Raw genomic sequence first — 15,537 nt, forward strand, 5'->3', positions numbered from 1 at the left:
TCTCACAGAAAATTGGAGTTACAAAATATATTTTGTCAATACAACAATTTCCAAAACAAATCAGATTCACTGACATTCAAAACCTCCCCATGTTTTGAAGGTAAGCCTTCTCATGAATTACCTTCTAAAATGTTTATAAGAAATTGTCTCTCACATAAAGGTGCAAATGTAAGTGCAAAGATGTTCTCTGTGACACTGCTTGACTAGTAAGTGACAAAGTTAAAACAATCTAAATGTCATTAAAAATATATTATCACACATCCACACTTTGGAGTTTTTTTTCTAGACATTAGAAGAATGAGATAGAGCTGTATATTGTCACATGAAAAATGCTCAGTATAGACTAGTTAAGGAAAAGGCATAAGGCAGAGAAAATATACACAGTATTATCCTACTATGAAAAAATTTTTACAGGCACATATGTATATGGATATACAATCTACATATGCTTATAAAATTTCCAGAAATATCTAAAACAAATTGTTAACAGCGCTTCCCTCTGGAGTGTGAAATAGGGGAGATGGGATGGAAGGGAATTTCACTTTTATTTTTACACATTTGCATCGTGTTACTTTTTTACAACATACATATACAATGGAATACTACTCAGCCGTAAGAACGAAATAATGCCATTTGCAGCAACATGGATGCAACTAGAGATTATCACACTAACTGAAGTAAGTCAAAAGAGAAAGACAAATAGCATATGATATCACTTATATGTGGAATCTAAAATATGGCACTATTGAACTTGTCTACAAAACAGAAACAGACTCACAGACATAGAGAACAGACTTGTGGTTGCCAAGGGGGAGGCGGGTGGGGGAGGGAAGGATTGGGAGTTTGGGATGAGCAGATGCAAACTAGTATATATAGGATGGATAAACAACAAGGTCCTACTGTATAGCACAGGGAACTGTATTCAATATCCTGTGATAAACTATAATGGAAAAGAATATTTTAAAAAAGAATGTAAGAAAGAAAGAAAGAATAATAAAACGTGATTTATTAAAACATGAAGTAACTTCATGTCTACCCTCCATCTTTTCCTTTTCTTAAGTCTTGGCAAAATACTTACATAATGGTTGGGCATTTTTACAATTGACTTCTTAGTCATTAAGGGTGTATCACTCAGCCTGGCCTTCTACCCATATAGAGGGAGAGCAATGTGACAAGGTACCTCCTCCCTCCCCATTTGTCTCTAAGAGGGGTTAGCAACGCTATCATGTTCATTTGCTTACAGCTATTTAACTACTCTGCAAACATTGAAGACTGTGGATATTTAAAATGTTGGCCTACAACTACCAGACAACTGGGTTGTAATAGAACCACCCTTGGCAACAGATTACCGCATACACTGCGTTGTTATTTAACGTTGGTGTGTGTATGGTGTCGTTTTCCCTACCTTATATTAAGTCCTTTATAAACAGGAGCTGTCTTAATCCATTTGGGCTGCTATAACAAAATACCACAGACTGGGTAGCTTATAAACAACGGACATTTATTTCTCATGGTTATGGAGGCTGGAAGCCTGAGGGCCCTCTTCTGGGTTGCAGATAATCTTGTTTTGTCCTCACAAGGTGAGAGGTGTTAGGGACCTCTGGGGTCTCTTTTATAAACACTTATCCCATTGCTGAGCTCTCTACCCTTGTGATTTAAGCACTTTTCAAGCCCCTACTTCCTAATACCATCTTCTTTGCAGGGATTTCCACGAATGAATTCTGGGGAGATACAAATATTCAAACCATATCATTGACCAAAGGCTATATTTCTCATTCTCCCTCTGCAACTAGCAGGACTAGTTATTATTAGTAGATCTCATCATTATACTGGTTAAGGCAACCAGAAGCAGGCAACAGAGCACGGAACAAACTGTGTCTGGTCTAACTACCCCTTTCCTAACGTAATCCCAAATCTGATGAACGGAATTCAGGAAACAACTCAGGTGTGGGGCTTCTCCCCTTCGTGCTGGAATGATTCAAACACTGTGTGTGGGAACTGATGATTCTGTGCAAATGATGTGATCTGAACCTCTACGCGAATGACGGCTCTGACTTCCTTTCTCTCAATAGTCCACTGAATCCACAAGATGAAAAATGCCATTGCATAGGTAGCGACTTGAACCATATTCTAATCACCAGTGGAACTGTGGGCTATTTATCAAAAGGATCTGCACATTTTCCAAGCCTAAATATGGGAGTCAATGATTATGTATACTCTCTGGCTTTTTCTCCATTCTTTGTTCTATTTCTTTTCCTACAAAAACTTCTTGATTACCTGATCTAGTTATCATCAATTGATTTACATTTGCTGGAGTTATAAGATCTTTAGATAATAGGATTTTCAGCGATACTAATGTAATTTCAGAAGAGCCATAAGGTTTAAATAATTGAAAGGAGCTTTCCCTTCTTCCCTAAAATTTCACTTCCAGCCAGTGACATGTCAGCAGTGGAAATATGCTAGAGAAAGAATATTGTGGTGTTTTCATGAGGTGGTGCCCTTTATTTATTCACTTTGAATTGTCAGTTCAATAGCATGAATATATATCAACCTACACAATACTTCCCAAGTTACTTGCCTTTATTCCTTATGTTCCATTTTATTTGACAATATTCAGAGAAAATTTACTGAGGGCCTGATGTGTCTCAGGCACTTTTTGGAATCTTTCCCACACATATTATATATTTTAAGTTTGGTTGGTTCTATATATGGTTAAACTGGGACATATTCCCATATGCTTTATGCATATTAGTGCTCATTAAATGTTTATTGAAAAGAATATAAAATTATTTTTTATATCATGATGACTACATAAAAAGCTCAAGAAAAAACAAAATTATAAATCCAAGTAGCATTTCAGTAGCCCAGCTCTTCAAATATCCCTTTCACTTGGGCATAAATGATTTGGTTTCAGTAAGTTTCAACTCCTTTATATCATATAACAATTATACTTAAGTGCTATATAGAGTACTGTGCATTTGTTAGAAAAATCATTAAGATACATAAAATGCCCATGATTTATGAAATAATGTCACAGAGTAAGTGTTGCTGCTGAGACATTTATGAATAATACATAATCATCTTTTTATATCAAGCACTTAGCACAGTACCTTGCTCATAGTAGGTTTTTTCTTTTAAAAAGTTTCATTTAGATGTAATTCACATGCCATAAAATTCATCTTTTAAAAATGTTCAGGACTTCCCTGGTTGGGCAGTGGTTAAAAATCCGCCTGCCAATGCAGGGGACGTGGGTTCGATCCCTTATCTGGGAAGATCCCACATGCCATGGAGCAACTAAGCCTGTATGCCACAACTACTGAAGCCCGTGCTCCTAGAGCCCGTGCAGCAATAAAGACCCAAAGCAGCCAAAAATAAAAATAAATAAAAAAATAAAAATATTCAGTTTAGTGGTTTCTAGTGTACTCACAGAGTTGTGCAATCATCACCATAATCTAATTTTAAACATTTTCATCACTCCAAAAAGAAATCCATTCCCATTGGTAGTGACTCCCTGTTCCCCCTTCTCCCCAGTTCCTGGCAACTACTAATCTATTTCCTGTCTCTATAGATTTGCCTATTCTGGACACTCCATACAAATGAAATTATACAACATGTGGTCTTTTGTGTCTGGTTTCCTTCACTTACACTAATGTTTTCAAGGTTCACCTATGTTGCAGCATGTATCGGTACTTCATTCTTTTTATGGCTGCATAGTATTTCATTGTGTGGATATACCACATTTTGTTTACCCATTCATTAGTTGATGGAAAACTGGGTTGTTTCCACTTTTTGGCAATTATGAATAATGCTACTATGAACACTGATATATACATTTTTGTGGGGACATACATTTTCATATCTCTTGGTTTTATGCCTAGCAGTGTAATTACCAGATCATATGGTAATTCTATGTGTAAACTTTTGAAGAATCACCAAATTGTTTTTCAAATTGCTTTCAAAGTTCCATTTTAAAATTCTACAAGCAATGTATAAGGGTTCTAATTTCTCCACATTTTCACCAACACTTGCTATTGTCTGTCTTTTTTTATTTCAGCCATCCTAGTGGGTATGAGGTAGATCTCACTGTAGGTTTTGATTTGCATTTCCCCAGCGACTAACGATGTTGAGTATTTTTTTACATGTGCTTATTGGCTGTTTGTATATCTTCTTTGGAGGAATGTCTATACAAATCATGCGTCCATTTAAAAGCTGGGTTATTTGTGTTTCTACTATTGAATTATAAGACTTTTTAATACATTCTTTATATTTCAAAGTCCCTTATCAGATATATGACTTGTAAATATAGTTTCCCACTCTTCAGTTTGTCTTTTCACTTTATGGTGTCCTCTGAAGCACAAAATTTTTAGTTTTGATGAAGTCCAACTTACTATTTTTTTCTTTTGCTGTTTGTCTTTTTTGGTGTCACGTCTAAGAACAATTGCCTGATCCACACGCACTGAGATTTCTGCCTCAAATTTCTCCTACGGATTTCACAATCTTAGCTCTTATTTTTGATCCACTTTAAGTTAATTTTTTGAAGGTCCAGCATTCTTTTGTATGTAGATATCCAGTTGTCCCAGCACCATTTGTTGAAAAAGCTATTCTTTCTCCCATTTAATTGTCTTGGCACCCAGTCAAAGACAATTGATCATACACATATGGCTTTATTTCTGGACTCTCAGTTCTATTCCACCGATCTATATGTTTACCTTTATGCCAGTACCACATGGTCTTGATGACTGTAGCTTTGTAGTAAGTCCTGGAATTGGGAAGCACGAGTCTTCCAACTTTATTCTTTTTCAAGATGATTTTTCATATTAGGTTTGTAAATAAATGATGATTTAATGGGTGACTAAATGAATGAATGTTAGCTTTTTTTTTTTTTTTGGCTACACTATGCGGCAAGCAGGATTTTTAGTTCCCCAACCAAGGGATCGAATCTGTGCCCCCTGCAGTGGAAGCCTGGGATCTTAACCACTGGACCGCCAGGGAAGTCCAAATTGTTTGCATTTTTAAAAGTTTTATTTTGGTAGGAGGGGAAGAGGTTAGGAATTTTTTTTCTTTAAAGGAATGCAGCTAAGATACACACATACATGTACATATCTTCAAAAAACATGCTGGGATTGGGTCCTATTTTGAAAAGGGTCCCAAAACAACAAACCAAGACTTAATTGCAGTTTCAACCTTCTGCTGAAATGTAATCTTAATCATATATGGAAAAAAAATCTGAAAAAGTATATCTATGTATCTATCTATCTCTCTCTCTCTCTATATATATATCTATATATCTGAATCCCTTTGCTGTACACCTGAAACTAACACAACATTGTAACTTAACTATACTCCAAAATAAATTAATTAAAAAATAAATAGCTATGAAAAATTTTTTTTAAATGTAATCTTAACCGGTTTGGAATTATTCTGATTGGCACTATTGAGCTCACCTGTCACGTAGGTCTTCTCCATTCCCCAGAGGAAGAAGCAGTCTGCATGATAAAACACTCACAGGCCGCCAGCCCACACCAAAGTCCTGACCTAAAAATAATTTTCTTCTTTTTTGCTAATAACGCCCTTACCCCACCCTTCTTCCTATAAAAAATTTTTTCCATTTTCTACAACAGGTGGAAGCACCCTTCTAGCTGCTGGATGGGATGTTGCCTGATGGAATTAAGCCCGAATCTCTTAATAAAGCCAATCAGATCATCAAATTTACTCAACTGAATTTTTTTTGACATTCCTAATTTGGTACATCAGACCTAGCCTGTCTTCTGCGTAGCTAGTCTTGTTTTCTTTTTTCCCCCCTGTGTTTACTCCAGTCTGTTCAAAACACATTCTTGCTTTAGGATTTGCAGTGATGAAATCTAAGTAATTTCCCTTTTCTGGTTAGCCAGTGGGGTCTACAAGCTCCCAATGGGGTGTCACCAGAAGCTGAAAAGACGGTTAGACTTTTAAGTGGTTGTTTTTCCTTCTGAGTTGATTTGCCTAACAGGTTCATGTGACCCGAGCAAACGCTGCTGGGATCCTGCAGTCACACCCACTACAGCAAATTAAAAGCCCTGGCTGAGGTCAGGAGACCGAGATCGTAATTCTGGCTTCTCCAGTGTCTTGGGAACTCCTCTTCCATAAATTCACTCATTCAGTAAATATTAATTAGTTCCAACTACGTGCCAGGCTCTGTGCTGGGGTTCGTGACTCTAACACACCTTTGGTTTCCAAGACTAAGTCTTCCATTCATGGAATTTACGTTTCAGCGGAAGGGTCGGGGGAGGCGTATGCCACAACGTAAGCTATTTCCTCATCAGTAAAACGGTGGGACAGCTTCCTAGGTTCCCTTTGAACGTTTAGGGCCTGTTCGTTTAGCATGTGATCAAAGCTCAGAATATAGCAAGAGCTGCCTACTACTATACAGTCAGTACACGGTTGATCATGTGCGTATTACGGCTTTCCTTTACAAACAGGGACAACTAACACAATTGGGTAGAACTATGTTCAAAATTCTATTCAATTTCAACACACTGGCGATGCATCATGACCCTCTCTACTTTGCCTCTGACCCATGGTTAGCAGCTGCTCCTAGTTTCAAAAGGCTCGGTTAGGCATTTGGTATTTCGCCCGTCTTGTATTTGCTCGTCGTCACGGGTTAGAACTGCAGAAAAGTTGGTTTCGGTTTAGCAGGGCAGCAAGGTGCTGGGGAGAAAGGGAGGCGTCACGCTACGTTAACAATACAACCCAAGGGACTGAATGAAAAAGACGGCAGTGGTGCTATGACCAGGCAGAGGCCGTGCAGGTTTCAGAGCAGCTCTCCGTTCTCCATACCAAACCCGGAAGCTTCTTCCAAAACGCGCCCTTTCAGCATTCTAGCCCGCCCCAAGAAGTGCCCATCCCGCCACGACCGCTGCAGCAACCCAGGAAAGCGCGGCGTCTAAAACTGCGGCTGAGGTCGGGCTGCGGCAAAGATCCCCTTGACGGTACTGAGTGCTCCGAACCTCGCTCGCCCGCCCGCGCGGCCGCGCCGCGGGCCACGCCCATGACGTCGCCGGACAGGGCGGGGCGAGCCGGAGGGGCAGGACGAACCCCGGCTGTTGAATGGGGCGACGCGACGAGCCGCGCATTCCAGCGGGGGCACGTGACGCGGCCGCGCGGCCTGAGGTAAACAACCGCGGCCCCGCCTCCTGGCCCCTCAGCGAGCCGCGCGCTGCTCCTAGCCGGTGGGACGCGCTCCAGCAGGGCGGGCGGCTTCCTCCGAGAGTCCCCAGCGGCCGCCGCGGGCCGGAGCAGCTGCAGCGGGCGCACGCGTCCCGGGTCTGCGGGCCAAGCGCGCCGGCAGGGGTCGAGCGCGCGTCCCCTCCCCGCCCCCACCGCGTGCTGTGGCGCAGCAGGAATTTGGCGGGGCCCCGGGCGCTATATGCGGCTCCTGACGCGCCGGCGGCCCTTTGGTCATTGCTATTCTCGGGGCACTGGGTCACCGCGCTCGGCCGGCCCCCTCTCCCGGGCCCGGAGGGTGTGTCCCCTCACCGGGGCTCGGCGCGCCTATAAGGGGCCGAGCGGCGGGCAGGGACATGCAGCTCTACAGCAGCGTCTGCACCCACTACCCAGCCGGGGGCCCTGGTCCCACGGCCGCAGCCCCCGCTCCGCCCGCCGCTGCCGCCGCCGCCCAGTTCAAGGTATCGCTGCAGCCCCCGGGACCCGCCGGCGGCGCGCCGGAGCCCGATACCGGTGAGTGCCAGCCGGCCGCGGCCGCCGAGCCCCGCGAAGCCGCCGCCGCCCCCGCCGCCAAGATGCCCGCCTTCTCCTCCTGCTTCGAGATGGTGTCTGGGGCCGCCGCCCCCGCCTCGGCCGCCGCCGCCGCCGCCGGGCCGCCCGGCGGGTCCTGCAAGCCGCCGCTGCCGCCGCACTACACGTCCACGGCTCAGATCACCGTGCGGGCCCTGGGCGCCGACCGGCTCCTGCTGCGCGGCCCGGACCCCGGCGCCGCGGCGCCCGCCGCCCCGCGCGGCCGCTGCCTCCTGCTGGCTCCGCCATCCGGCGCCCCGGTCCCCCCGCGGCGGGGCTCCTCGGCCTGGCTCCTGGAGGAGCTGCTGAGGCCCGACGGCCCCGAGCCAGCCGGCGTGGACGCGGCCCGCGAGGGGCCCGAAAGAAACTTCCGACTGAGCGAGCACCGCCAGGCCCTGGCCGCCGCCAAGCACCGCGGCCCCGCGCCGCCCCCGGAGAGCCCGGAAGCCGGCCCCGGCCCGTGGGCCGAGGAGCGCCCTGCGGAGAGGAGCCTCCGGGGCTGGGACAGGGCCGGCGACCGCGTCCACCCTCCTCCCAGCGCCGACGAGGCGCGGCGGCCCGACCCGGAGGCCGAGGCGCCTCCGGCGCGAAGCGGCGAGGCGGTCCCGGGTGGCGCGGCCGAGGCGGCGATCGTCTCCAGGTCGGATCCCAAGGATGAGAAGCTGGCCCTGTACCTGGCCGAGGTGGAGAGGCAGGACAAGTACCTGCGGCAGAGGAACAAGTACCGATTTCACATCATTCCCGACGGCAACTGCCTCTACCGAGCGGTCAGCAAGGCGGTGTACGGGGACCAGAGCCTGCACCGGGAGCTGCGGGAGCAGACGGTGCACTACATCGCCGACCACCTCGACCACTTTAGCCCCCTGATTGAGGGCGACGTGGGGGAGTTTATCATCGCCGCTGCTCAGGACGGGGCGTGGGCCGGGTACCCTGAACTTCTGGCCATGGGGCAGATGCTGAACGTGAATATACATCTAACTACTGGCGGGAGGCTGGAGAGCCCCACGGTGTCTACCATGATTCACTATTTGGGCCCAGAGGATTCCGTAAGGCCTAGCATTTGGCTCAGTTGGCTCAGTAACGGACATTACGACGCGGTGTTTGATCACTCCTATCCGAATCCGGAGTATGACACTTGGTGCAGGCAGACTCAAGTGCAAAGAAAACGCGACGAAGAACTCGCCAAGTCCATGGCCATATCCTTATCCAAAATGTATATTGAACAAAACGCATGCTCTTGAAGTGTCTGAACCCCTCCACCCTGGGAAAATTGCAGACCTAATTTGTGTTTGGAGAATTACATGAACTCTAATCAGGGTAATAGCACTTTTAAACTTTCAAGTAGATTTACTGTAGGTGTAATGCCTTAATCATTTTTTTGAATGTTTTCTCCTCAGAGCTGAAGGTTGCTGGGCACCTAAGTGATGTTTCATGATAGCTTTGGGTGATCCTACTGCTATTTATCATTGGCTGTATAAAGTTGGCACTACTTAATTTGCAAGCTGGTTTCTCACAGTGTAAATTTTGTTCTTTCCTGGTAATCTATTTTCTATAAGAATGTATTTTTGCACAACATTTTTAACAATTGGTGTATCTTCATCTATGATGTGTTCCATTTTGACACACAGCTTTCCGGCATAAATCCAGAGAAGTGCTTTATATGAAGTTTATTATTTCGAACAGAGTTTGTGATTTAGTATTTTTTGTTGTTGAATTTGAATTTTACAGTTCCTAAGTAATTATTTAAAATGGATATCGATGCATTCATATTACCAGATGATTGGCCCATTCCGTTTTGATGAAACAGATTTGTTGTTTGGAAAATCATTATTTTTCTAGAAATGGTCAACCTTTTAAAGAGAAAATACTTAAGGGGAGGTTATGGGAAGAATTTTTTTTTCTTTAAAGAATAGTACCAGCTCTTACTTGAACGAAAGTCTGATATTTGCTGATGGCAGAGTGATTATTCTGTACTCTGGTTGAGGTTTAGAGTAGATTGTCTGGTGCTCTCAATTGTTTTTATTTATATTTGTCGAAAAAATAATTTTAACGTGATAGAAGACTTTGTGACGAGATAAGCCTCCTGCTTTATATATAGCCTCTTGGATTCACCCGAGAGACTGAAAAACTAATGGCATAAATGCCCCCAACCAACCTTGGCAGTTATTTTCCAGCAGAAGAGTACTGTCTTCACAGTCTATTCCTGTTAAATTCTTTCACAAGGCAAAATAGGATTGCCCTGTATTATGTACAAATAAAAATGTCTGTATACAAGAGCTTGTATGGTTTGCTGGGTCAAACAATGTTTCCAACCTAAAACCTATCTCATTTCCACTTTAACTACTTGTAGTCGTATTTATTAAGTAATGCAGTTTGTACTTTTTTTATTTTGTAACATTTTGTGATTTTTTTGTACAATATCGTATTTGTACAATTGAGCAATTCTCAGCTGATGGAATGAATGAATAAAATGTGTAATTTTACTTTTACGTCTTTTTGGCTAAAGTGATTTTTAAATGATAAAGTGACATCTGTAGGAACCTTGCTTACATGTATACAATTTTTTTTTATGTGTAATGATGTCAGAATTATGAGAGGTTTCTTAAGTTCTCACGTAAACAGGATAGGACAACCGGTAATTTCAGAGGATAAGTCTCAATGAAATGTAATTTAAAGGTGGAATAACTCAGGAAATTGCTCTCATTATTTCTCATTTTTAATTCCTATCCAAGACTATAGATGTACCAATGGCTAATGAACAGGGAAATGCAAGTATTGTGTTAACCAGCACGATCTCTAAGTATAGTTTTGTGTGCCCACTGTCAGCACAGATTTTATGTTTTAAAGAGTAAACAAAGCAGTGGCCTAACTTTTATCCAGTCTGGCCTCTTGAGATCAAGGGAATGCATTAATTTTAAGATGTGTTATCAGATTTAGTTGAGAAGCGTGTTTGTATACATAATGCTGGTAGTGTCTGTATACATAGTGCTGGTATGCCTATTGCAGGATATGCACAGCTAGTTTGGATTTTTTTAGTTTTCAGTTGATGTCATGGTAATAGACAACTGACTTTGAGTTCCTTGCTTGACTGTGGAAGGATGGTCAAGGACCAATGGAGGGACTTCCCTGGTGGCGCTGTGATTAAGAATCCGCTTGCCAATGCAGGGAACACGGGTTTGAGCCCTGGTCCGGGAAGATCTCACATGCCGCAGAGCAGCTAAGCCCGTGAGCCACAACTACTGAAGCCCACGTGCCTAGAGCCCGTGCTCTGCAACAAGAGAAGCCACCGCAATGAGAAGCCCGCGCACCACAACGAAGAGTAGCCCCCGCTTGCCGCACCTAGAGAAAGCCTGCGCGCGGCAACGAAGACCCAACGCGGCCAAAAATAAACAAGGACGAGTGGAAGGATCCCGTTGGTTATCAAGGAAAGGCAATTGGTCAGAGGTTTAAGTGCCACCTAATCATGAATCTCTGGTTTTTAGGTAAGATGAGGTTTGCTTCTCTAATTATGTAACTTGCGAAGAAAGAAAGACTTTTATTTGAATTACGCAGCTAAATGTCGTTTTCCCCCTTTTCTCCACCTTATTTAGAGACGTATAAAATTTGGGGATGCTTAAAGTTTACAGAAGGAATGAATAGACTTAATTAGGTATAAGTTCCTAAAAGGCATCTGTAAGCCCATTACTATTTTGAGGAAACAGTTTCCTCTGTGTTGTTCTGTTTCATTTTCAAATTAGGATCCCAAGTCCTTGATTTAGATTCCCAAGGAGGGTGATACGTTTAAATAAAACTCGGTGGGTCCCAAGATTGTATTACGTGGCACCATGTTATTTTGGTTGTCTTGCCTGAAAGGTTTATGTTTTTCTCATCCTCTTTCTATAGTTTTTCGTTGTCGTCATTGTTTGGAAGAAATGTAATATTCGTCACTCCCTGTGCTACATGTTTATTTTCTACTGCCATACCACTTTTGTTCCTTAGTAGTAGCAATTCTGGATCACCGAGGACTTGAACAGTGGAAGGTGTGGAAATGTGGTTGACTCTGATTTCCTTTTAGCAGACAGATTTATTAAACAGTTCATTCCTTCAGTTACTCATGTAGCAGCTAAGAGGCTCAAAACCGTGTGAAGGAAGCAGTTGATGCTATGAGCTAAAGTTTCTTTAGCGTTTACTCCCCCATAAATTATGGGGGAGTATAGAATCTATAAGTAAGTCCAATTGTGTTTTCAGGTAAAGTAGTATGAAAATCATACTAGTAATTTAAACTTTTATTAAAGGAGTACCTAGATAAAAACTATGAGACAAATAACTATTAGTGTGATTTTTTTTTTTATTACTGTCATTTAAAAACTAAAATGGCCTAGTAGGTCAGGATTTTGGTGAAAACCTAAAACCCAATTCCTTGATCCTCTTGTTCATTTTGCACTCACATTTTTCTCCTAAGATAAAACAGACTCATGGTAGCATTTTTAAATTGAACTTAGTAAACCACTATTGATAAGTTGCATGAGGGCGTGTACCTGTGATTCTTCAGTTACGTTTCTCTAAACTGGTAGTCTATATGCTTTATGTAGTAACATTTCATTAGGCACAAAGCCTTTTCTCAGAAGCCACATTTTATAGAGGAGAGGAAATGCATTAGCATCCTTTGAACATCAGAATTGGTTATCTTCAGCTTGGGTAAATATAGTCTTATACTGCAATGTTTTCGTCATAATTTTTGTACTGAAAAAAAAATAGAGATCGAGATAATCTCACTACTTTATGGGTTTTTCCTCTTTCCCAAAGAGATGGGAACGTTTAAACTCTAAAATTTTACCATGCTCTTCGGTGTGCTCATATGAAGGAAGAGCATTGAGAATAAAAATAGATTTCAGACCTTTGGACATCGGATAAATTCATATGTAGGTAAATGTAGTGGAATAATTCAAGAGTGTATACTTCAAATGTGTAACGTATTCAAATTTAAGGTATTTGTCACATGAGATCATAAGTCCAGACCTTATTATTTATTTATTTAAAAATTTTTATTGGCGTATAGTTGATTTACAATGTGTTAGTTTCAGGTGTACAGCAAAGTGAATCAGTTATACATATATCCACTCTTTTTTTTAGTGTTTATTTCTTTTGACATCCCTAGAGTGTCTATAACTATCTCAAAGAGGCACTGAGAAACTAGCTGGCATTTCATTCAGTTTCATTCCCCAAATGTACTAAGTGCAATGGGCATGGGCTCTATTATGTTCCCTCATGAGTCTCCTGGTTTCCAGCCCAGTACCTAGCAGAGTAAATGTTCAGTAAATACTCACTGAATGAAGAAATTTTTTTAAAAAAATAAGGCATCTTATTATTATTTAACTTTGCATACCTTTTATTGAATGGGCCATATCTTTTTTTATATATAAATTTATTTTATTTATTTTATTTTTGGCTGCGTTGGGTTTTTGTTGCTGCATGTGGGCTTTTCTCTGGTTCCGGCAAGCGGGGGCTACACTTCGTTGCAGTGCACAGGCTTCTCATTGTGGTGGCTTCTCTTGTTGGGGACCACGGGCTCTAGGCACGTGGGCTTCAGTAGTTGTGGCACACGGGCTCAGTAGTTGTGGCACACGGGCTCAGTAGTTGTGGCTCATGGGCTCTAGGGCACAGGCTCAGTAGTTGTGGTGCACGGCCTTAGTTGCTCCATGGCATGTGGGATTTTCCTGGACCAGGGCTTGAACCCGTGTTCCCTGCGTTGGCAGGTGGATTCTTAACCACTGCGCCACCAGGGAAGCCCCTGAAGGAAGAAATTGAAGGGAAGTTTGAGCTTGGGAATATTTAGTTGGCGGATGTGAAAATTAAATAACGATGATTTGACCCTACAATTACTGGGAATCATCACTGCCAAAGTAATTCTGAGCATTTTAAACTGAAGTAGTATTATAAAAAGGGTATTAAAGTATTGAAATCTATAATGGGAAAAAAAAGGTTTTGAAACCAAAAATTAGAATTTATTGATTTAATCTTTGTGTCATCTTCCAAATCTTGAGGCCTCAGCTCAGAAAGATTATTTAAAAGTAGGACTTCAGGGCTTCCCTGGTGGCGCAGTGGTTAGGAGTCCGCCTGCCGATGCAGGGGACGCGGGTTCATGCGCCGGTCCGGGAAGATCCCACGTGCCGCGGAGCGACTGGGCCCGTGAGCCATGGCCGTTGAGCCTGTGCGTCCGGAGCCTGTGCTCCGCAACGGGAGAAGCCACAACAGTGAGAGGCCCGAGTACCGGGGGAAAAAAAAAAAAAAAGTAGAACTTCACTAATTTGAAGTGATTTTGAAGGTGTTGCCATATCCAAAGGGAGTTGCTCTGACTTGCTTTAGGGGTAACACCCAATTCCAGTCTACAGCAATTCCTAGTTTTGCTATGTTTTCTTTCTGTGGCTTGGTTGGGGAAGAAATGTTGCACAGATTTCAAGCATGCTTTAGGACTGTTGTGTTCAGTAGTCCTGGCTGCATGCTTATTCCATTGGTATGGGGCCTGGGCAAGTAGCATGAATCAGATCAAAACAGATCTATTGGGAGAAAAATCAGTGTATTTCTTCCTACTGTAAATTAGGCCAGTGGCGATTATTCTATGAGTAATGTTCAGAGTTCAGACAGATTATTCTATGAGTAACGTTCAGATTATTCGTAGTAAAACGTTATCTAGGCTGCTTTCTCACAAGTGAATTTTCTAGATAATTGAACAGTCCATTTATGTGTAAAATAAAAAATAGACTGCTTTTGATAAAATTCTTTCAAAAGTAATCTATGGGGCTTCCCTGGTGGCGCAGTGGTTAAGAATCCACCTGCCAATGCAGGGAACAAGGGTTCGAGCCCTAGTCCGGGAAGATTCTACGTGCCGCGGAGCAACTAAGCCCGTGCTCTACAACTACTGAGCCTGCGCTCTAGAGCCCATGTGCCTAGAGCCTGAGCTCTGCAACAAGAGAAGCCACCGCAATGAGAAGCCTGCACACCGCAGCAAAGAGTAGCCCCTGCTCGCCGCAACTAGAGAAAAGCCTGGGTGCAGCAACAAAGACCCAGTACAGCCAAAAATAAAATAAATAAATTAAAAAAAACACTATTCACTTTATAGTGGTATACCATATATACTCAATATTTTTTTTAAAAAGGAATCTATGGTACACTTATTTGCCTTTGTAAAATAACAATACAGTTTAATCTTCCCTTAATGACTGAGGGGCCTCATGATGGCATGGATCAATGGCCGTGAAGCCTTGGCAGATTGCTGAGATGTGACAGTCCCTTTGTACTTTAAAGGCTCTCAGAGAGTTGGGACTTTTATCTTTGTGTTTTATTCTTTCCTGTCTCCTCCCTCACTTTCTGATTGTTCCTCTCACCACTATCTCTTTCTAGCCTTAATTCTCCATCATAATTTCCTATGTTGAATTACAGACACCATCAAACATGCTTGTCAGAAGTGACTCTAAGATAATAGGATATGGGTTTCTCATTCGCGACCAGGATGCTCTGCTATGAGTAATGTGCTTAAGCTTTAGTTTTTGGTCAACCAGAGAGCTTTTTGCCTTTGTCATCTTCTTTGCATTCTTTAGTGGTATCCTGGACATGCTGAATTTGTCTGATTAAGGGACTTGTGAATGTGTGCAGTGGCACATTCAAACAAAAAAACGAAACAAAACAACATGGGTTAGTTGTTGTAATTCTCAAAATTGGAGTTGACTTGTCATTGCCTGGTTAGTATTTTGCTCCATCTCTGGCATATGGAATCCTTTATAGCAA

At 42.9% G+C, this 15,537-nt stretch overlaps 1 protein-coding gene across 1 annotated transcript; it reads left to right on the plus strand.

The window, feature by feature from the left end:
• The first annotated feature begins 7,559 nt into the window (after positions 1 to 7,559).
• On the plus strand, positions 7,560 to 9,014 carry OTUD1 (OTU deubiquitinase 1). The gene has a single exon (XM_065872945.1). The coding sequence runs from the start codon at positions 7,560 to 7,562 to the stop codon at positions 9,012 to 9,014; it is 1,455 nt and encodes a 484-aa protein (XP_065729017.1).
• Positions 9,015 to 15,537: the final 6,523 nt, after the last annotated feature.

Source organism: Phocoena phocoena, chromosome 2 (assembly GCF_963924675.1).
Source record: "Phocoena phocoena chromosome 2, mPhoPho1.1, whole genome shotgun sequence".
Lineage (NCBI taxonomy): Eukaryota > Metazoa > Chordata > Mammalia > Artiodactyla > Phocoenidae > Phocoena > Phocoena phocoena.